Source organism: Maylandia zebra, linkage group LG3 (assembly GCF_041146795.1).
Source record: "Maylandia zebra isolate NMK-2024a linkage group LG3, Mzebra_GT3a, whole genome shotgun sequence".
NCBI classification, from domain to species: domain Eukaryota; kingdom Metazoa; phylum Chordata; class Actinopteri; order Cichliformes; family Cichlidae; genus Maylandia; species Maylandia zebra.
The window spans coordinates 26,646,387-26,670,109 of NC_135169.1; the positions used below are offsets into that span (position 1 = coordinate 26,646,387).

Genomic DNA, 23,723 nt, shown 5'->3' on the forward strand with positions numbered 1-23,723 from the left:
GTAGTCCGGAAAATACGGTACTAAGATATTATTATTTGTTTTTGGTGCCTTTAATGATCATTTATTGAAATGAAAGGAGCATAAATTAACAAAAAGTCCGACTGCGGTCTGGAGTGTGGAGCCTTCCTGCTGCTGCAGAGTCGGGGCGGTCTGCCTCCCCCCACCGCAGGGAAAAGGGAAACACCACCTGGGTCTGGGTGCAGTTCCCCCCTCCAGGGGCGAGGGCACCTAGACCCGGTTTGTAGAGTACGCTTGGGGAGTGTGATCGTGTGTACAACGTCTCTTTATGTCTGTCTCCACGTTGGTTGAGTGTGGAGTAAGTGCATATGAGAGCATGAGGGTGGGAATGGATGTTTGTATCTGTGTGCCTGTATGTCTGTGTCTATATGTCAGGTTGGGTGTCAGGCGCCACCTCTCTGGGGACATCTCAGGCCCTCCAAGGTTTGGAGGCCTATCTCCCCCTACCACCACTTCCCCTGCCAGTGGCGGACCCCCTCAGACATCGGTGCGTTGGTGGTTCTTTGTGTCCGGGGATGGGCATCAAGGTACACACCGGCTCACTCCTTGGCGGCCGCTTATCGGGGCCTGGAGCCTGGGGCTCGCTCGGGCCACTTCGGAGGTGGGGTGCCCCTGGCCTCTCGGCCTGGGGCTCGGTCACTCAGGCGCAGCTGGCTGCCGGCGGAGCTCACGGGCGCGTCACTGCAACTCCCCCTGGCTTCTGCTCCGCGGCTGCTGAGTGAGCCCTCATCTGGGACTCTCCTCAGCTCTTTCCGGGACAGTGGCGCAGCTGCCCCTCTGTTGGTCTTCCTTGGTCTCTTGTGTTCTGGGGGCCTCTGGATGTCTGGAGTTTTGATCTCCTCCACACCTGCTTCACGCCCTGGAGGACGGGGCTGTGCCCCCCCCCCCCCCCCCCCCCCCCCCCCCACACCCTCTAGCAGATTATTACATGAAGGAACCTTTTAAAAAAACAAAAAACAAGCGCGTCCATGCTCACAGGTGTACACACGGGTGATCACACCCACAAACTACACCCTTTTTGGCTCCTACCTCAAAGCACACTGTGTTCTGTTGATCTTATGTGCTGCACAATAATGTTTAACATTTAGTATTTACTGTCATATTCCCATATATCATTGTGATGTTGTTTATTCTATTACTCTTGTTCTCTTCTGCTTGCTTTCTTTTTTCTTTCTCAGCAGGTGATCCAGGTGATTGATATATGCATTTTTTTTCTCTGCCCGTTCTGTTGGTTTTTGTCTTTTGCCCTTCTCCCCCGTCCCTCTTCTCAGCTGTTTCTCTTTCCCTCTTTCTTTCTCCCCTTCTTTCCCCCAGTCAAGTCTGTCCCGTATTCAGTAAGTGAAAATAAAATAAACAATAAAAGGTGAATCAAATGGACCATTACGGCAAGGCTGGGATGGTCAGTTTGGTAAAGTAAATCCGTTGGGCATCTTTCTTTGCCTTTAGACAACAATTCTGATGGCAAAAGAGCCAAACGGGACAGGCCAAAAAAAAAAAAAAGTTTTGTCATTTTAAGTTTTGGTGTCTAATACTACGGTGGCCCCTAGAGACAAAGCACGTACAAACTCCAAAACACTTGCAAAATCCAAAACACTTGCAAAACCCAAAACACTTGCAAACTCCAAAACACTTGCAAACTCCAAAACACTTGCAAAATCCAAAACACATGCAAACCCAAAACACTTGCAAAATCCAAAACACTTGCAAAATCCAAAACACATGCAAAATCCAAAACACTTGCAAAATCCAAAACACAACGGAAGTGCTCCAGGACGCTAGGGGCAGTGTTGAGCTTTTGTTATCCAGTAACTACACAAGCCAGGAATGGCTTGTGTAGTTACCAATGACCGGATTTGGGCTGTATCCCAATTCAGGGTCTGCAGCCTTAAAGGCCGCATTTTAAGGCCGATTACGGCACAGCGACACGACGAAGGCTGTCCCAATTCAAAGGCTGCTCGAAATGCGGCCCTCAAATGTGTCCTTAATTTTCCTGAATTTTAAGGATGGGCCCAACATATCCCAGATTTCATAGCGCGGCGGTGGTGTGGATAATTTTGCCGAAAAAAACGGCGGAAGCGGAGCCGCCGAAGAGTAAACTTTCAGAAGTAAGTACTGAATATTATGTCACTTATTTATGCGCAAATGTTTTTATAATGAAGAACATTAAAACATTACTGTTGGCCACATGTCGGGAAAGTTATGTGACATTAGCGATGTTTGGTCAGAGGGCCCGGTGGCGCCAGTGTCCGGCAGCCTCGCCTCTGTCAGTGCGCCCCAGGGTGGCTGTGGCTACAATGTAGCTTGCCATCACCAGTGTGTGAATGTGTGTGTGAATGGGTGGATGACTGGATATGTAAAGCGCTTTGGGGTCCTTAGGGACTAGTAAAAGCGCTATATAAATACAGGCCATTTACCATTTACCATTTGTACTAACTTGGTTTTAAAGCCTTTACTTCAAAATATACGCCGTTCAATAGTTGACTTTAATCTTACAGAGAATGTGATGATTTTATGGATAATTAAAGTCAGTCATATATCCACAAACACAACAGGCTGAAAGTCAGTGATGCTGCTCGGTTTGCAGTCCTGAATATCACGGCACAAGCAGGATTCACTGCACTGTTAATGTTAGCTATGTTATATTGCTGCCTCTGTTCGGTGGTGTCAAGCCAAACGGACTTTAACGTGTGTTTGAACGAGCTGACGGTTCACTTGTTAAGCTGAAAGAAAGATGCTTTAATCACAGGAGTCACACATGTGTCCACTGTACCATCTGGGAACTCTTTTTGTTTCGTAATAACACAAACACTAAATCCTCCTTCTTTTGTGCTGTTTTGCAGCAGTGTATACACCTGAGACTGTCACCTGTCTGTCTGTCCTGCTCTCTCTCTCTGTTTCTTTCTCTCTGATTGTGGGATAAAAGTATGAACATGTGTTTATAAGTTACACTTGTGTTTGAATCCTGCAGCTTATCACACATTTGATTTCCATGTGTGACAACTGCAAGTGTCCAGAGTGAGGACAGACTGAGGGACACACTGCTGCACATCATCTGTGAGGCTTTGCACCCCTGATGATCCACCAGGACAAACTCAGCAGTGTGTGAGGAAGAGGAGGAGGAAGAGCCAGCAGCAGCTGACAGATGGAGAGAATAGACAGACTGTTCCCTGTTTGTGAAGGACTGCTAGAAAAGTTTAGAATCACTAATTGTCTGTCCTGAATCAGTCTTGTTAGGTAATGTTCAAATAATTTTATCCTCCCAGTGTTTTCAGTGTGGCAGAAAGTACTCAGGGCCTTCAAGTTAAACACTATGAAAGGCAGCAACAAGTTTAGCATTCAGAAACCTAAAGTATGTATCTGCAGCAGAATAGACCTAAAAATAAATGTTTGTTTCAGTTCTATGAAGCTTTGAGTATTTTGGATTAGTAGTACTGCTGTGTTTGTTGCATCATATTGCTGTAATTGTTTATATGCTTTATATATTCTGAGGTAAGTTGATCTATAGTGTTACATCATATTCTATAAGGATGTTATGTGTTTGTTTACTTTCTGCCCAGTTTGACCCATTTAGCAGAAGTCAGCCTGTTTAAGGCTCTGATATCTATTCTGTATGACTTAAAGCAGTTATGACATGGTCTGATTTTCTCACCCAATAAAGGAATATTTCATATATCAGTCTACTCTTCATTCTATCAGAAACAGTTATCACAGCTCGTACATTTTCTTTTTATAAATATATGTAAGCAATGAGCCAAATTTAGTAATGCCAACATACTGAAGGAACAACACCTATATATGCACTGTCAAAGATACTTGTCTTTGAGTGAAGATTTAAGGTGATAAGACATATAAATAACTGCAACTTGAATCTGTACTGAAGCTCAGTATTTGACACAGAATTCATGTTCACTGCTGTAATAGCTAATAATGATTAATATAATAACTATAATATTGGCCATATTATATTTACATTACCAAAGTGAGATGGTTTTAGTCTCATGAACAACATTAGCTAATTGTTATTTACTAGCTAATCTTAAATGACTGTTCAGTACAGAAATGAAGCCCAAAAGTCATGTTTTACAGTCCTGTGGTCTCAGCCTCAGATACTTATCAAATCACACAGAGCTCATGTAGAAACAAATAAACAAAATATGTTCTCCTTCATTTCTGTCAAACAAAGCTGTATGAAACATTTCCAGCTGTTAGTATCATGGTTGCTAGGCAACCTGGGCAGTGCGACGAAGGCATGTGCGTGTATGTGTCCAGAGTTCAGCTGAGACAGCGTCCTTCGCCCTGCCAGGCTAAGTAAACAGTCTTCCAGCCAACCCAGGTGGCCTTGCATAGAATGGGTGAACAGTCTAAACACAGTCGTTATCAGGGTGTTCTTTGTTCGGCTCCAGCCTTGAGACCGCAGCTGGCGCCGAAAGGGTATCCACATGAAGTGATGGTGTTTTTTACTTTAGTGCAAACAACTCATATGAATTTAAAAGCTGTTCTAACAGTCCAACGCTGGTCTCTCAATCTCCCGTTGGAGAGCCGTGAGCTTCTCCATGATGTTATCAACCTTACGCTCCGTGATGTTATCATTTTTGTGCTCAAAGAGCCGATTCTGAGAACTCACAACCGCAGTGAGCTTCTCCAAGATTTAATCCAATGTACACTCAGAGGTCTTGTTCTGAGTATTCACAGCAGCCATAAGCTTCTCCCAGATCTTATCCATGCTGCACTCAATGAGCCCATTTTGAGAAACTCACGCCTAGTTCCATCGTTTCAATCCCAGCGGGCAGCCTTGTGGGGGTTTGAACAGCCGGTTCCGCTTTCTTAATTCTTCGATAAGCCAGGGCCAAACTAGCTTCGATCAGCCAGAACCCTATTACCATGGTTCCGAATAGGTAGATATCTTCAGCACTCAGGCTCACCCAAGCATAGACTTCTCGTTGAGAAAAGGGTGTCAATTGCATTCAGGGACCAGTTGATCAAATCCATAATTCCTCTTTTAGGTTTTAGAGAACAGACTGTGAGAGAATGTTCCAGGGAAAAGTAATACAAAAAACACGAGACTAGACAAGGACATAAGAGGCTAAGCATGGACGCTAAGGGAGAGGAGAAGGAGGAGAAAAGTGCGACCGCCTTCGTCAAGAGCAAGAGTCTTCCCACATACATCGTACACAAAATAATTTGTGCTAAACATAAGCACAGATATGATCTGTGAAAAAAACTCAAGATTGTGTGTTTTGTGGTCTAAGGTTTTGTGCCCAGGGTTTCTCATTGTCTCACACATTTGCAGAGCCTTAGCAAGAACATGAATGAGAGGCGGAGGCGATTAAAGTTTATATTAACAGGTTATTAATCAAAAGAATATCTCACCTGAACAGATGACAGCAGCATCCTGACCATGTTCACATCTGTTTGATCCAAATTCACTGTGTTGACACTCAGTTAGAGAACTTTCATTTCCTGAACAGGTCACATTGTCAAGCCAGATCTGTCCAGTTCCTGCACCAAAGTGAGCTGATTGAGGAACTTCCAGTGCCGACCCACAGTTTAACTGTCTGCAAACCACCTGAGCATCATCTAAGTCCCAGCCATCATCACAGACTGTTCCCCAGCTGTTATTGTGGTAAACTTCAACTCTTCCAGAACATCGAGTTGATCCAGATCCAGTTAATCTGATCCGACCTTTTAATAAAAAAGACATAAAACAAATTATATTTTATTATACATGCCTTAAAGAAAACAAAGATACATATCACACAAAAACACATTAACGTGCAATATGTTCAATGTCAAAAAGTGATGTCACCTGAACAGATGACACCAGCATCAGAATAATGTCCATTGTAGAAGTTTCCCCATCCAAAGTTTGGACACTCCGTTAGAGAACTCTCGTTTCCTGAACAGCTCACACCACTGAGCCAAATCTGTCCAGTTCCTGCACCAGAGTGAGCTGATCGAGGAGCTTGTAGTGCAGACCCACAGTTTATCTGTCTACAAACCACCTGAGCATCATTTAGGTCCCAGTTGTAATCAGAGACTGTTCCCCAGATGTTATTGCGAAAGATTTCAACTCTCCCAGAACATCGGCTCGATCCAAATCCAGCTAACCTGATCAGATCTAGAAGGGAAAGAACATGAAAAACATTTAAATACAGCCTTACCTGAAAAAAGACTATCTTGCAATATCATGTTGATCCAGCAGTTTTCACACCTGAACAGATGACAGCAGCATCCTGACCATGTTCACATCTGTTTGATCCAAATCCACTGTGTTGACACTCAGTTAGAGAACTTTCACTTCCTGAACAGCTCACATCACCGAGCCAAATCTGTCCAGTTCCTGCACCAAAGTGAGCTGATTGAGGAACTTCCAGTGCCGACCCACAGTCTAGCTGTCTGCAAACCGACTCAGCATCATTTAAGTCCCAGCCATCATCACAGACTGTTCCCCAGCTGTTACTGTGATAAACTTCAACTCTGCCAGAACATCGAGTCGATCCAGATCCAGTTAATCTGATCACACCTTTTATGTAAAAGACATAACACAAACTACATTTCAATACATATCTTAAAGAAAGTACAGATGCATAACACTCAAAAATACATTAACATGCAGTTTTTTCATATCAAAAAGTGTTATCACCTGAACAGATGACACCAACATCATATGAATGTAAACTGTAGTAATTGTTGTAGAAGTTTCCCCATCCAGAGTGTTGACATTCAGTTACAGAACTTTCATTTCCTGAACAGCTCACACCACTGAGCCAGACCTGTCCAGTTCCTGCACCAAATTTAGATGATGGAGTAGCTTCTAGTGCAGTCCCACAGTTTAACTGTCTGCAAACCACCTCAGCATCATTTAAGTCCCAGCTATAATCAGAGACTGTTCCCCAGACGTTATCATGATAAACTTCAACTCTGCCAGAGCATCGAGATGATCCAGAACCAGCTAATCTAATCAGATCTAAAAGGGAAAGAACATAAAAAACATTTTAATACACCCTTACATCAAAAAATACTATCTTGCAATATTACCTTTATCAAGCAGTTTTCACACCTGAACAGATGACAGCAGCATCCTGACCATGTTCACATCTGTTTGATCCAAATCCACTGTGTTGACACTCAGCTAAAGAACTTTCACTTCCTGAACAGGTCACATGATCAAGCCAGATCTGTCCAGTTCCTGCACCAAAGTGAGCTGATTGAGGAACTTCCAGTGCCGACCCACAGTTTAACTGTCTGCAAACCACCTGAGCATCATTTAAGCCCCAGCCATCATCACAGACTGTTCCCCAGCTGTTACTGTGATAAACTTCAACTCTCCCAGAACATCGAGTTGATCCAGATCCAGTTAAAATGATGGACACAGCTGAAAACAAAACACAGAGATGATATGAAGCGGACCACAAATAGAATACTTTCAGTTTCCAGCCACAGATTCCAAGTTATAGCAGAACGGTAAACTGAAAGGTGTAATACTGTCAGTCCACACAGCTTGAACCCTAATAAAACAGTCTATAAAAAGTCCAATGGATTCACTCCTGATCTACAAAGACATTCAGCTCCAAAATTTGTATTATGACAGACTTTTTGAGGACTGCGGAACATCCACATTAAGAAAGTTGAAGCAGGAGACTTTGTTTGAATTGTTTCAATTACAAGACCTGAAAAGAACTAAGAAAACTTCAAGTTGCAGACTTTATCAAATCTTCAGGGGTATGGTCTCCCTTAAACACACACACACTTACACGCACATACAGATGTCAGGCTGACTTTCCCTCTCTGAAATTATCTTCCATGTCCCGCTCATAAATGTTCATTTGAAACTATTAAAATGTTCCTTTAAGGTATTTAAATGAAATCTCTAATCTTATAAGTTATTAACAAGTAATGTATAGCTCTCTGGATCTGAGCTGCGTTTAAAGAGAAAGATGCAAACATTTTACCACTCAAATATTCTACAGTGTGGTTCTTGCACAGATGACTTTAACTGTTCACACTGAATTTCATTATGAAACACACTAATAAGTGGAAGATAGAAGTCTAAAAGAAAGTTATTTTTACAGTGATTAACATTCATCTGATGATCAAAAGAACTTCTCACCTGAACAGATGACAGCAGCATCCTGACCATGTTCACATCTGTTTGATCCAAATCCACTGTGTTGACAGTCAGTTAGAGAACTTTCATTTCCTGAACAGGTCACATTGTCAAGCCAAATCTGTCCAGTTCCTGCACCAAAGTGAGCTGATTGAGGAACTTCCAGTGCCGACCCACAGTTTAACTGTCTGCAAACCACCCCAGCATCATTTAAGTCCCAGCCATCATCACAGACCGTTCCCCAGCTGTTACTGTGATAAACTTCAACTCTCCCAGAACATCGAGTCGATCCAGATCCAGTTAATCTGATTGGACCTTTTAATGAAAAACACGTGACACAAACGATGTTTTAATATATGTCCCTTAAAGAAAACATCTTCTGTGTCACACAAAAATACATTAACATGCAGTATGTTCCATGTCAAAAAGTGATGTCACCTGAACAGATGACACCAGCATCATAATAATGTCTATCGTAGTAGTAGTAGTAGTAGTAGTAGTAGGAGTTTCCCCATCCTGAGTGTTGACATTCAGTTAGAGAACTTTCATTTCCTGAACAGCTCACACCACTGAGCCAAATCTGTCCAGTTCCTGCACCAAAGTGAGCTGTTCGAGGAGCTTGTAGTGCAGACCCACAGTTTAACTGTCTGCAAACCACCTCAGCATCATTTAGGTCCCAGTTATAATCAGAGACTGTTCCCCAGACGTTATCATGATAAACTTCAACTCTGCCAGAGCATCGAGATGATCCAGAACCGGCCAACCTGATCAGATCTAAAAGGCAAAGAACATGAAAAACATTTAAATACAGCCTTACCTCAAAAAAGACTATCTTGCAATATCATGTTGATCCAGCAGTTTTCACACCTGAACAGATGACAGCAGCATCCTGACCATGTTCACATCTGTTTGATCCAAATCCACTGTGCTGACACTCAGTTAGAGAACTTTCATTTCCTGAACAGCTCACATCACCGAGCCAAATCTGTCCAGTTCCTGCACCAAAGTGAGCTGATCGAGGAACTTCCAGTGCCGTCCCACAGTTTAACTGTCTGCAAACCACCTCAGCATCATTTAAGTCCCAGCCATCATCACAGACTGTTCCCCAGCTGTTACTGTGATAAACTTCAACCCTACCAGAACATCGAGTCGATCCAGATCCAGTTAATCTGATCACACCTTTTATGTAAAAGACATAACACAAACTATATTCCAATACATATCTTAAAGAAAATACAGATGCATAACACTCAAAACATGCAGTTTTTTTTCATATCAAAAAGTGTTATCACCTGAACACATGACACCAACATCATCAGAATGTAAACTGTAGTAGTAGTAGTTGTAGTACTTTCCCCATCCAGTGTGTTGACATTCAGTTACAGAACTTTCATTTCCTGAACAGCTCACACCACTGAGCCAGACCTGTCCAGTTCCTGGACCAAATTTAGATGATGGAGTGGCTTCTAGTGCAGACCCACAGTTTATCTCTCTGCAAACCACCTCAGCATCATTTAAGTCCCAGTTATAATCAGAGACTGTTCCCCAGACGTTATCATGATAAACTTCAACTCTGCCAGAGCATCGAGATGATCCAGAACCAGCTAATCTAATCAGATCTAAAAGGGAAATAACATGAAAAACATTATAATAAATCCTTACATCAAAAAAGACTTAATGGAAGACACAAATGAACGGACTAACTGACAGTTTTCTCACCTGAACAGATGACAGCAGCATCCTGACCATGTTCACATGTGTTTGATCCAAATCCACTGTGTTGACACTCAGTTAGAGAACTTTCATTTCCTGAACAGGTCACATTGTCAAGCCAGATCTGTCCAGTTCCTGCACCAAAGTGAGCTGATTGAGGAACTTCCAGTGCCGACCCACAGTTTAACTGTCTGCAAACCACCTGAGCATCATTTAAGTCCCAGCCATCATCACAGACTCTTCCCCAGCTGTTATTGTGATAAACTTCAACTCTTCCAGAACATCGAGTCGATCCAGATCCAGTTAAAATGATGGACACAGCTGAAAACAAAACACAGAGATGATGTGAAGTGGACCAAACCAAGACTACTTTTAGTTTCCAGCAATAGATTGGCATGGTCTGCAGCGCCGCGCATGGGAGTCAGACGCACCTGAGCGGCACCCGCAGTCACGCCTCGCCGCCTTAAAGTCTGTGCTCTCTCTGCTGTTGTGTTGTCGGGCTGTGAGCTGAAAAGCTACAGCCGGCTGTATGCGTACAACAACCGTGTGTGAAAAGCTGTCGATAAAGAGATGCTGAAAAGCATGTTCATGGAAACATCGTCGGGTCTGCTGTGATACTATATGTATACAATAAGACTTATGGTCCCGAAACTCTGCAAATCGGGGCTGTATGAAGTCACTTTCATCTTCACGCAGGACTGTCAGCTGTCATCTGTGAGGCGTGAGCGGTGTTTGTGTTTAACATAGTTCACGGTGGAGAACACCTAACGATATTATAAGGATCAGAAGATCCATAATTGGGCTACCTGGGGTCGAAAGTCTCGATAAATGCACAGCATTTCGGCGGGTATACCAGCTTCCGCGACTGTGACGCTTATTTTGAGCGATGAAAAAAATAATAAGATATAATTTTATTTTTATATTTCAAAATTACAATAATCCCCAATTTAGAACTACAAGTTAAAAAAAAGAACTAAACACAAATAAAATACACTTCAGCTAAATACTTCTAATTTATTTTCCCAAACCACCCGGAGCCGCAAAATAGAGACTAAAGAGCCGCATGCGGCTCCGGAGCCACGGGTTGCTGACTGCTGGCCTAACCGTAGCCCTTAACCAAAACCTAACCATAACCTCATTGTAACCCTGACACTAAAACCACATGTTGAGCATCAAGAATGCCTTTAAAAGCCTTCTAATTTTGAGGACCGGTTTGTGTGTCCTCACAACTGACTATTGGTTCTCACAAGTGTAGTAGAATGAAGATGTTGGTGCTCACAAAGATAGCTAGACAGGAACACACACACGCAGATGTCAGGCTGACTTTCCCTCTCTGACAATATCTTCCATATCCCGCTCATAAATGTTCATTTGAAACTATTAAAATGTTCCTTTAAGGTATTTAAATGAAATCTCTAATCTTATAAGTTATTTGAAAAGTAATGTATAGCTCTCTGGATCTGAGCTGCGTTTAAAGAGAAAGATGCAAACATTTTACCACTCAAATATTCTACAGTGTGGTTCTTGCACAGATGACTTTAACTGTTCACACTGAATTTCATTATGAAACACACTAATAAGTGGAAGATAGAAGTCTAAAAGAAAGTTATTTTTACAGTGATTAACATTCATCTGATGATCAAAAGAATATCTCACCTGAACAGATGACAGCAGCATCCTGACCATGTTCACATCCATTTGATCCAAATCCGCTGTGTTGACACTCAGTTAGAGAACTTTCATTTCCTGAACAGGTGACATTGTCAAGCCAAATCTGTCCAGTTCCTGCACCAAAGTGAGCTGATTGAGGAACTTCCAGTGCCGACCCACAGTTTAACTGTCTGCAAACCACCTGAGCATCATTTAAGTCCCAGCCATCATCACAGACTGTTCCCCAGCTGTTACTGTGGTAAACTTCAACTCTCCCAGAACATCGACTTGATCCAGATCCAGTTAATCTGATTGGACCTTTTAATGAAAAACACGTGACACAAACGATGTTTTAATATATGTCCCTTAAAGAAAACAAAGATACATATCACACAAAAATACATTAACATGCAGTATGTTCCATGTCAAAAAGTGATGTCACCTGAACAGATGACACCAGCATCATAATAATGTCTATAGTAGTAGTAGTAGTTGTAGTAGGAGTTTCCCCATCCTGAGTGTTGACATTCAGTTAGAGAACTTTCATTTCCTGAACAGCTCACACCACTGAGCCAGACCTGTCCAGTTCCTGCACCAAAGTAAGCTGTTCGAGGAGCTTGTAGTGCAGACCCACAGTTTAACTGTCTGCAAACCACCTCAGCATCATTTAGGTCCCAGTTATAATCAGAGACTGTTCCCCAGACGTTATTGTGAAAGATTTCAACTCTGCCAGAACATCGGCTCGATCCAGAACCGGCTAACCTGATCAGATCTAAAAGGCAAAGAACATGAAAAACATTTAAATACAGCCTTACCTCAAAAATGACTATCTTGCAATATCATGTTGATCCAGCAGTTTTCACACCTGAACAGATGACAGCAGCATCCTGACCATGTTCACATCTGTTTGGTCCAAATCCACTGTTCTGACACTCAGTTAGAGAACTTTCATTTCCTGAACAGCTCACATCACCGAGCCAAATCTGTCCAGTTCCTGCACCAAAGTGAGCTGATCGAGGAACTTCCAGTGCCGACCCACAGTTTATCTGTCTGCAAACCACCTCAGCATCATTTAAGTCCCAGCCATCATCACAGACTGTTCCCCAGCTGTTACTGTGATAAACTTCAACTCTGCCAGAACATCGAGTCGATCCAGATCCAGTTAATCTGATCACACCTTTTATGTAAAAGACATAACACAAACTATATTCCAATACATATCTTAAAGAAAATACAGATGCATAACACTCAAAAATACATTAACATCCAGTTTTTTCATATCAAAAAGTGTTATCACCTGAACAGATGACACCAACATCATATGAATGTAAACTGTAGTAGTAGTTGTAGTACTTTCCCCATCCAGAGTGTTGACATTCAGTTACAGAACTTTCACTTCCTGAACAGCTCACACCACTGAGCCAGACCTGTCCAGTTCCTGGACCAAATTTAGATGATGGAGAAGCTTCAAGTGCAGACCCACAGTTTATCTCTCTGCAAACCACCTCAGCATCATTTAAGTCCCAGTTATTATCAGAAACTGTTCCCCAGACATTATCATGATAAACTTCAACTCTGCCAGAGCATCGAGATGATCCAGAACCAGCTAATCTAATCAGATCTAAAAGGGAAAGAACATGAAAAACATTATAATAAATCCTTACATCAAAAAAGACTTAATGGAAGACACAAATGAATAATAATAATAATGGATTGGATTTATATAGCGCTTTTCAAGGCACCCAAAGCACTTTACAATGCCTCTATTCAATCACTCCCGCATTCACCCACTGGTGGAGGCAAGCTACAGACTAACTAACAGTTTTCTCACCTGAACAGATGACAGCAGCATCCTGACCATGTTCACATGTGTTTGATCCAAATCCACTGTGTTGACACTCAGTTAGAGAACTTTCATTTCCTGAACAGGTCACATTGTCAAGATAAATCTGTCCAGTTCCTGCACCAAAGTGAGCTGATTGAGGAACTTCCAGTGCCGAACCACAGTTTAACTGTCTGCAAACCACCTGAGCATCATTTAAGTCCCAGCCATCATCACAGACTGTTCCCCAGCTGTTATTGTGATAAACTTCAACTCTTCCAGAACATCGAGTCGATCCAGATCCAGTTAAAATGATGGACACAGCTGAAAACAAAACACAGAGATGATATGAAGGGGACCAAACAAAGAATACTTTAAGTTTCCAGCCATAGATTCCAAGTTATAGCAGAACGGTAAACTGAAAGGTGTAATACTGTCAATCCACACAGCTTGAACCCTAATAAAACAGTCTATAAAAAGTCCAATGGATTCACTCCTGACCTACAAAGACATTCAGCTCCAAAATTTGTATTATGACAGACTTTTTGAGGACTGCAGAACATCCACATTAAGAAAGTTGAAGCAGGAGACTTTGTTTGAATTGTTTCAATTACAAGACCTGAAAAGAACTAAGAAAACTTCAAGTTGCAGACTTTATCAAATCTTCAGGGGTATGGTCTCCCTTAAACACACACACACACTTACACGCACATACAGATGTCAGGCTGACTTTCCCTCTCTGAAATTATCTTCCATGTCCTGCTCATAAATGTTCATTTGAAACTATTAAAATGTTCCTTTAAGGTATTTAAAATGAAATCTCTAATCTTATAAGTTATTTAAAAAGTAATGTATAGCTCTCTGGATCTGAGCTGCATTTAAAGAGAAAGATGCAAACATTTTACCACTCAAATATTCTACAGTGTGGTTCTTGCACAGATGACTTTAACTGTTCACACTGAATTTCATTATAAAACACACTAATAAGTGGAAGATAGAAGTCTAAAAGAAAGTTATTTTTACAGTGATTAACATTCATCTGATGATCAAAAGAATATCTCACCTGAACAGATGACAGCAGCATCCTGACCATGTTCACATCCATTTGATCCAAATCCACTGTGTTGACAGTCAGTTAGAGAACTTTCATTTCCTGAACAGGTCACATTGTCAAGCCAGATCTGTCCAGTTCCTGCACCAAAGTGAGCTGATTGAGGAACTTCCAGTGCCGACCCACAGTTTAACTGTCTGCAAACCACCCCAGCATCATTTAAGTCCCAGCCATCATCACAGACTGTTCCCCAGCTGTTACTGTGGTAAACCTCAACTCTCCCAGAACATTGACTTGATCCAGATCCAGTTAATCTGATTGGACCTTTTAATGAAAAACACGTGACACAAACGATGTTTTAATATATGTCCCTTAAAGAAAACAAAGATACATATCACACAAAAATACATTAACATGCAGTATGTTCCATGTCAAAAACTGATGTCACCTGAACAGATGACACCAGCATCATAATAATGTCTATAGTAGTTGTAGTCGTAGTAGTAGTAGTAGTAGTAGTTGTAGTAGGAGTTTCCCCATCCAGAGTGTTGACATTCAGTTAGAGAACTTTCATTTCCTGAACAGCTCACACCACTGAGCCAGACCTGTCCAGTTCCTGCACCAAAGTAAGCTGTTCGAGGAGCTTGTAGTGCAGACCCACAGTTTAACTGTCTGCAAACCACCTCAGCATCATTTAGGTCCCAGTTATAATCAGAGACTGTTCCCCAGACGTTATTGTGAAAGATTTCAACTCTGCCAGAACATCGAGATGATCCAGAACCAGCTAATCTAATCAGATCTAAAAGGGAAAGAACATGAAAAACATTTTAATACACCCTTACATCAAAAAATACTATCTTGCAATATTACCTTTATCCAGCAGTTTTCACACCTGAACAGATGACAGCAGCATCCTGACCATGTTCACATCTGTTTGATCCAAATCCACTGTGCTGACACTCAGTTAGAGAACTTTCATTTCCTGAACAGCTCACATCACCGAGCCAAATCTGTCCAGCTCCTGCACCAAAATGAGCTGATCGAGGAACTTCCAGTGCCGTCCCACAGTTGATCTGTCTGCAAACCACCTCAGCATCATTTAAGTCCCAGCCATCATCACAGACTGTTCCCCAGCTGTTACTGCGATAAACTTCAACCCTACCAGAACATCGAGTCGATCCAGATCCAGTTAATCTGATCACACCTTTTATGTAAAAGACATAACACAAACTACATTTCAATACATATCTTAAAGAAAATACAGATGCATAACACTCAAAACATGCAGTTTTTTTCATATCAAAAAGTGTTATCACCTGAACACATGACACCAACATCATCAGAATGTAAACTGTTGTAGTAGTTGTAGTACTTTCCCCATCCAGAGTGTTGACATTCAGTTACAGAACTTTCATTTCCTGAACAGCTCACACCACTGAGCCAGACCTGTCCAGTTCCTGGACCAAATTTAGATGATGGAGTAGCTTCTAGTGCAGACCCACAGTTTATCTCTCTGCAAACCACCTCAGCATCGTTTAAGTCCCAGTTATTATCAGAAACTGTTCCCCAGACATTATCATGATAAACTTCAACTCTGCCAGAGCATCGAGATGATCCAGAAACAGCTAATCTAATCAGATCTAAAAGGGAAAGAACATGCAAAAATATTATAATAAATTCTTACATCAAAAAAGACTTAATGGAAGACACAAATGAACAGACTAACTGACAGTCTTCTCACCTGAACAGATGACAGAAGCATCCTGACCATGTTCACATGTGTTTGATCCAAATCCACTGTGTTGACACTCAGTTAGAGAACTTTCATTTCCTGAACAGGTCACATTGTTAAGCCAAATCTGTCCAGTTCCTGCACCAAAGTGAGCTGATTGAGGAACTTCCAGTGCCGACCCACAGTTTAACTGTCTGCAAACCACCTGAGCATCATTTAAGTCCCAGCCATCATCACAGACTGTCCCCCAGCTGTTATTGTGATAAACTTCAACTCTTCCAGAACATCGAGTCGATCCAGATCCAGTTAAAATGATGGACACAGCTGAAAACAAAACACAGAGAAGATATGAAGCGGACCAAAAATAGAATTCTTTCAGTTTCCAGCCACAGATTCCAAGTTATAGCAGAACGGTAAACTGAAAGGTGTAATACTGTCAGTCCACACAGCTTGAACCCTAATAAAACAGTCTATAAAAAGTCCAATGGATTCACTCCTGACCTACAAAGACATTCAGCTCCAAAATTTGTATTATGACAGAGTTTGTGAGGACTGCAGAACATCCACATTAAGAAAGTTTAAGCAGGAGACTTTGTTTGGATTGCTTCAATTACAAGACCTGAAAAGAACTAAGAAAACTTCAAGTTGCAGACTTTATCAAATCTTTTAGGGGTATGGTCTCCCTTAACCCTTTAGAGCCGATCGGAGTGGACACGCTCTGTTTTGCGTAACTATTTTTAAATCCCAGTAGCACTGCAACCACGTAAGCTAGCGCAAAAAATTTTTTTGCATATGAAACCGGAGGAGTTGTACTTACATCTTATGCCATCAGCTTGTCCTAGGTCACGGTTTCCTTCCACATAAAGCTTTGCAAAAACTGCATAAAAAGCGCTTGCAGGAACAAAAACATAATATTCCAGAAACACGCTTTGCCAATCCGATCAGCTGTTCATAACACTTCCTACGTTGGAATAGACGTCAGCGCGAACTTTTGCATTTCCGCCATTACCTGCCCGAAACCGGAAGTGATGTCATTTTCGCGGAAATGTAGTCTTTTTTATGATCAGGGCCTCAGGGCATATACTGGTCTTTTTAAAAGTTATCTTTGACTTTATGCCTTTCTGTGTCGTTTCTGGGATGCTTAGGACTCATATTGCACTGCTGGAAATAGTTTATTTTGATGCATATGCTGCTTTTTTGCAAATTTGCAGTATAATATTTATTTTTGTTTTTCCTGCAGTGTATAAAAATTGGTGTATTTCAAAAATAAAACTATGAAGACACTCAAAATAAATTTCCTGTGGTGGGAAACTATTTTGTGCAACTTTTTTGTATTTACAGTTTTGAGGGATAAGCCTCTTAAATTTCTCTAACTACAAATATATGTTAAAAAAGCAAAAACGATTTTCAATTTTTTTGTAGTTTATTGCACTTTTTTGCAATTTATGTAATTACTATGCACTTAATGAATACATATTATTAAAATCTGGGCTATAATGGTTGTATTGATGTATAGCAACTTGAAATGCTCCCAAAAATGGCTCCACAGCATGTAAAAATATAATATAAGCTCTGGCGGACTTGGTTCTATGGTAGGTCTTAAAGGGTTAAACACACACACACTTACACGCACATACAGATGTCAGGCTGACTTTCCCTCTCTGAAATTATCTTCCATGTCCTGCTCATAAATGTTCATTTGAAACTATTAAAATGTTCCTTTAAGGTATTTAAAATGAAATCTCTAATCTTATAATTTATTTGAAAAGTAATGTATAGCTCTCTGGATCTGAGCTGCGTTTAAAGAGAAAGATGCAAACATTTTACCACTCAAATATTCTACAGTGTGGTTCTTGCACAGATGACTTTAACTGTTCACACTGAATTTCATTATGAAACACACTAATAAGTGGAAGATAGAAGTCTAAAAGAAAGTTATTTTTACAGTGATTAACATTCATCTGATGATCAAAAGAATATCTCACCTGAACAGATGACAGCAGCATCCTGACCATGTTCACATCTGTTTGATCCAAATCCACTGTGTTGACACTCAGTTAGAGAACTTTCATTTCCTGAACAGGTCACATCACCGAGCCAAATATGTCCAGTTCCTGCACCAAAGTGAGCTGATTGAGGAACTTCCAGTGCCGACCCACAGTTTAACTGTCTGCAAACCACCCCAGCATCATTTAAGTCCCAGCCATGATCACAGACCGTTCCCCAGCTGTTACTGTGGTAAACCTCAACTCTCCCAGAACATTGACTTGATCCAGATCCAGTTAATCTGATTGGACCTTTTAATGAAAAACACGTGACACAAACGATGTTTTAATATATGTCCCTTAAAGAAAACAAAGATACATATCACACAAAAATACATTAACATGCAGTATGTTCCATGTCAAAAAGTGATGTCACCTGAACAGATGACACCAGCATCATAATAATGTCTATAGTAGTAGTAGTAGTAGTAGTAGTAGTAGCTGTAGTAGGAGTTTCCCCATCCAGAGTGTTGACATTCAGTTAGAGAACTTTCATTTCCTGAACAGCTCACACCACTGAGCCAAATCTGTCCAGTTCCTGCACCAAAGTGAGCTGTTCGAGGAGCTTGTAGTGCAGACCCACAGTTTAACTGTCTGCAAACCACCTCAGCATCATTTAGGTCCCAGTTATAATCAGAGACTGTTCCCCAGACGTTATTGTGAAAGATTTCAACTCTGCCAGAACATCGGCTCGATCCAGAACCGGCTAACCTGATCAGATCTAAAACGCAAAGAACATGAAAAACATTTAAATACAGCCTTACCTCAAAAGTAACTATCTTGCAATATCATGTTGATCCAGCAGTTTTCACACCTGAACAGATGACAGCAGCATCCTGACCATGTTCACATCTGTTTGATCCAAATCCACTGTGCTGACACTCAGTTAGAGAACTTTCATTTCCTGAACAGCTCACATCACCGAGCCAAATCTGTCCAGTTCCTGCACCAAAGTGAGCTGATTGAGGAACTTCCAGTGCCGACCCACAGTTTATCTGTCTGCAAACCACCTCAGCATCATTTAAGTCCCAGCCATCATCACAGACTGTTCCCCAGCTGTTACTGTGATAAACTTCAACCCTACCAGAACATCGAGTCGATCCAGATCCAGTTAATCTGATCACACCTTTTATGTAAAAGACATAACACAAACTATATTTCAATACATATCTTAAAGAAAATACAGATGCATAACACTCAAAAATACATTAACATGCAGTTTTTTTCATATCAAAAAGTGTTATCACCTGAACAGATGACACCAACATCATCAGAATGTAAACTGTAGTAGTCGTTGTAGTACTTTCCCCATCCAGTGTGTTGACATTCAGTTACAGAACTTTCATTTCCTGAACAGCTCACACCACTGAGCCAGACCTGTCCAGTTCCTGGACCAAATTTAGATGATGGAGTAGCTTCTAGTGCAGTCCCACAGTTTAACTGTCTGCAAACCACCTCAGCATCATTTAAGTCCCAGCTATTATCAGAAACTGTTCCCCAGACATTGTCATGATAAACTTCAACTCTGCCAGAGCATCGAGATGATTCAGAACCAGCTAATCTAATCAGATCTAAAAGGGAAATAATATGAAAAACATTATAATAAATCCTTACATTACAGCTGGGCGATAGAACGATAACGATGTGTATCGCGATATAACTTTTTCTCGATAGAAAAATTAAACTATCGCGATAGACCTCGCCGCTCTTGTCCTCTTAAAAAAAAAAAAAAAAAAAAGGTCAGCCAATCCAAATTAAGTAGCGCAGAGCCGAACCAATCACAGCCGCAGCGTCACGTTGCGTGACTTGTTACGTACAGCACAAGTGCCAAGCCGCACATGTGTGTTTGTTTGGGAAGCAGCCAGCGGGTAATGGAGCCAGCGTGTAATGGAGGAAATGAGTGTGCCGACTAGAAAAATCAACCGAGCGTGACCGAAGAGAAAACAGATGATGGTTCCAATGCCGGAGAGACTGTCGAACGGAAGAGCCATAGAAGTTCCGTAGTGTGAAGGTGTTTCGGCTATTTCAAGTCTGACAAAAAACAGAGTAGCGTGCACTGTAAATTGTGCCGAAAGCAAGTCTGGAAATACAATAAACTGGTGCATGCGCTATGTCCACACGTACCCAGGTATTTTTGAAAACGCAGATTTTTCTATGTGTTTGCACCTTTCGTCCACACGTAAACAGCGTTTTTGGACACTGAAAACGAAGATTTTTAAAAACTCAGTTTTTTCATTTATGTGTGGACTAGAAAAATGGAGAAAACGCAGCGTCAAAGGTGTGCGCATTTTTTGACGTCACACTGTGCGTTATTGTTTCGGTGAAATGAATTTCTACAATACTGTTAATTCTACTCTCTGCAGTGTTTAAATGCTTACATATACACACAGTTACTGTCCATCCACACATACGACTCGGTTCTGCTTCTATGCCCCAGCTTTGTTTACTTTTTCCCACCGAGGCTTCTAGACTTCTGATTGGCCAACATTTCTGCACGGTTAGGAATCTAGCTCCACCTGCTGCTTTGGCATGTTCATAGCAGCGTTTTCCTTCATTTCTGCCTTTATGTGTGGACAGGATTATTTTTTAAAACGAAAACGGAAAATCTCCGTTTTCAAAAATACCCGTGTACGTGTGGACGTAGCCTCAGTCTCTGACTGGAAGCGCTAATTCGTCATTCGGCTTTTGTCAGACTAAAGTAACTGTTAAAACTGTTTGAAAAGCTAAGCTATACAACAAGGAGAGATTGAGAATTTCCTTTTAGTTCTCAGTTTATTTGATATTGACAAAAGTTAGTCAGTTTTGTCTGTTCTTCTGTAAAACAAACTAAGATTTATTTTTAGAATTAATATTTTGTTTCTAAGTGGAATTGACAATTTAGTCTGTTTCATTTGTTCTATTTTGAAACTTAAACGCTTTAGCGGCTGCCTTTTGTGTAGTTTGCAATATTTGCCTTTATTTATCTGAAAAAGTCTCATGTTCCTTAAGTACATCTACCCTGATGAACTTATTATGGGAAATAAATATTTAAATAAAAACAAGCTGCTGATTATTTCACATTTTACTTGTGAGCAACGGCACATTTAAATCTTACAAATATAGTTATTTGGCTTATATCGTGATATATATCGTTATCGCCTGAAATGAAAAAAACATATCGTGATATGAAAAAATCTTATATCGCCCAGCTCTACCTTACATCAAAAAAGACTTAATGGAAGACACAAATGAATTGAATAACTGACAGTTTTCTCACCTGAACAGATGACAGCAGCATCCTGACCATGTTCACATGTGTTTGATCCAAATCCACTGTGTTGACACTCAGTTAGAGAACTTTCATTTCCTGAACAGCTCACATTATCAAGCCAGATCTGTCCAGTTCCTGCACCAAAGTGAGCTGATTGAGGAACGTCCCGTGCCGACCCACAGTTTAACTGTCTGCAAACCACCTGAGCATCATTTAAGTCCCAGCCATCATCACAGACTGTTCCCCAGCTGTTATTGTGATAAACTTCAACTCTTCCAGAACATCGAGTCGATCCAGATCCAGTTAAAATGATGGACACAGCTGAAAACAAAACACAGAGATGATATGAAGCGGACCAAAAATAGAATACTTTCAGTTTCCAGCCATAGATTCCAAGTTATAGCAGAACGGTAAACTCAAAGGTGTAATACTGTCAGTCCACACAGCTTGAACCCTAATAAAACAGTCTATAAAAAGTCCAATGGATTCACTCCTGACCTACAAAGACATTCAGCTCCAAAATTTGTATTATGACAGAGTTTGTGAGGACTGCAGAACATCCACATTAAGAAAGTTGAAGCAGGAGACTTTGTTTGAATTGTTTCAATTACAAGACCTGAAAAGAACTAAGAAAACTTCAAGTTGCAGACTTTATCAAATCTTTCAGGGGTATGGTCTCCCTTAAACACACACACACTTACACGCACATACAGATGTCAGGCTGACTTTCCCTCTCTGAAATTATCTTCCATGTCCTGCTCATAAATGTTCATTTGAAACTATTAAAATGTTCCTTTAAGGTATTTAAAATGAAATCTCTAATCTTATAAGTTATTTGAAAAGTAATGTATAGCTCTCTGGATCTGAGCTGCGTTTAAAGAGAAAGATGCAAACATTTTACCACTCAAATATTCTACAGTGTGGTTCTTGCACAGATGACTTTAACTGTTCACACTGAATTTCATTATGAAACACACTAATAAGTGGAAGATAGAAGTCTAAAAGAAAGTTATTTTTACAGTGATTAACATTCATCAGATGATCAAAAGAATATCTCACCTGAACAGATGACAGCAGCATCCTGACCATGTTCACATCTGTTTGATCCAAATCCACTGTGTTGACACTCAGTTAGAGAACTTTCATTTCCTGAACAGGTCACATTACCGAGCCAAATCTGTCCAGTTCCTGCACCAAAGTGAGCTGATTGAGGAACTTCCAGTGCCGACCCACAGTTTAACTGTCTGCAAACCACCCCAGCATCATTTAAGTCCCAGCCATCATCACAGACTGTTCCCCAGCTGTTACTGTGATAAACTTCAACTCTCCCAGAACATTGACTTGATCCAGATCCAGTTAATCTGATTGGACCTTTTAATGAAAAACACGTGACACAAAATATGTTTTAATATATGTCCCTTAAAGAAAACATCTTCTGTGTCACACAAAAATACATTAACATGCAGTATGTTCCATGTCAAAAAGTGATGTCACCTGAACAGATGACACCAGCATCATAATAATGTCTATAGTAGTAGTAGTAGTAGTAGTTGTAGTAGGAGTTTCCCCATCCTGAGTGTTGACATTCAGTTAGAGAACTTTCATTTCCTGAACAGCTCACACCACTGAGCCAAATCTGTCCAGTTCCTGCACCAAAGTAAGCTGTTCGAGGAGCTTGTAGTGCAGACCCACAGTTTAACTGTCTGCAAACCACCTCAGCATCATTTAGGTCCCAGTTATAATCAGAGACAGTTCCCCAGACGTTATTGTGAAAGATTTCAACTCTGCCAGAACATCGGCTCGATCCAGAACCGGCTAACCTGATCAGATCTAAAAGGCAAAGAACATGAAAAACATTTAAATACAGCCTTACCTCAAAAGTAACTATCTTGCAATATCATGTTGATCCAGCAGTTTTCACACCTGAACAGATGACAGCAGCATCCTGACCATGTTCACATCTGTTTGGTCCAAATCCACTGTGTTGACACTCAGTTAGAGAACTTTCATTTCCTGAACAGCTCACGTCACCGAGCCAAATCTGTCCAGTTCCTGCACCAAAGTGAGCTGATCGAGGAACTTCCAGTGCAGTCCCACAGTTTATCTGTCTGCAAACCACCTCAGCATCATTTAAGTCCCAGCCATCATCACAGACTGTTCCCCAGCTGTTATTGTGATAAACTTCAACCCTACCAGAACATCGAGTCGATCCAGATCCAGTTAATCTGATCACACCTTTTATGTAAAAGACATAACACAAACTACATTTCAATACATATCTTAAAGAAAATACAGATGCATAACACTCAAAACATGCAGTTTTTTTCATATCAAA

General features: G+C 41.0%; 2 protein-coding genes across 2 annotated transcripts in view; both read right to left on the reverse strand.

The window, feature by feature from the left end:
- Window positions 1-8,158, reverse strand: part of LOC106676425 (uncharacterized) — a 38,108-nt gene extending 29,950 nt beyond the window's left edge. Inside the window, exons 1-7 of the mRNA XM_076882174.1 lie at window positions 8,129-8,158; window positions 7,612-7,621; window positions 7,079-7,393; window positions 6,662-6,985; window positions 6,230-6,541; window positions 5,825-6,136; window positions 5,389-5,700 (exon numbers count right to left, since the gene is read on the reverse strand). Of these exons, the coding sequence (XP_076738289.1) occupies window positions 5,389-5,700; window positions 5,825-6,136; window positions 6,230-6,541; window positions 6,662-6,985; window positions 7,079-7,393; window positions 7,612-7,621; window positions 8,129-8,158 (1,615 nt within the window). The remainder of the gene's footprint in view (window positions 1-5,388; window positions 5,701-5,824; window positions 6,137-6,229; window positions 6,542-6,661; window positions 6,986-7,078; window positions 7,394-7,611; window positions 7,622-8,128) is intronic.
- A 388-nt stretch (window positions 8,159-8,546) lies between these two features.
- The window catches only part of LOC143416697 (uncharacterized), a 30,178-nt gene continuing 15,001 nt past the window's right edge, over window positions 8,547-23,723 (reverse strand). Inside the window, exons 13-34 of the mRNA XM_076882175.1 lie at window positions 23,312-23,623; window positions 22,883-23,218; window positions 22,448-22,759; window positions 21,380-21,709; window positions 19,386-19,709; window positions 18,953-19,264; window positions 18,515-18,859; window positions 18,328-18,390; window positions 16,103-16,417; window positions 15,678-16,001; window positions 15,254-15,565; window positions 14,810-15,160; window positions 14,374-14,463; window positions 13,320-13,634; window positions 12,786-13,109; window positions 12,354-12,665; window positions 11,931-12,260; window positions 11,495-11,806; window positions 9,830-10,159; window positions 9,418-9,744; window positions 8,993-9,304; window positions 8,547-8,899 (exon numbers count right to left, since the gene is read on the reverse strand). Coding sequence (XP_076738290.1) covers window positions 8,547-8,899; window positions 8,993-9,304; window positions 9,418-9,744; window positions 9,830-10,159; window positions 11,495-11,806; window positions 11,931-12,260; window positions 12,354-12,665; window positions 12,786-13,109; window positions 13,320-13,634; window positions 14,374-14,463; window positions 14,810-15,160; window positions 15,254-15,565; window positions 15,678-16,001; window positions 16,103-16,417; window positions 18,328-18,390; window positions 18,515-18,859; window positions 18,953-19,264; window positions 19,386-19,709; window positions 21,380-21,709; window positions 22,448-22,759; window positions 22,883-23,218; window positions 23,312-23,623 — 6,641 coding nt within the window. The remainder of the gene's footprint in view (window positions 8,900-8,992; window positions 9,305-9,417; window positions 9,745-9,829; window positions 10,160-11,494; window positions 11,807-11,930; window positions 12,261-12,353; window positions 12,666-12,785; window positions 13,110-13,319; window positions 13,635-14,373; window positions 14,464-14,809; window positions 15,161-15,253; window positions 15,566-15,677; window positions 16,002-16,102; window positions 16,418-18,327; window positions 18,391-18,514; window positions 18,860-18,952; window positions 19,265-19,385; window positions 19,710-21,379; window positions 21,710-22,447; window positions 22,760-22,882; window positions 23,219-23,311; window positions 23,624-23,723) is intronic.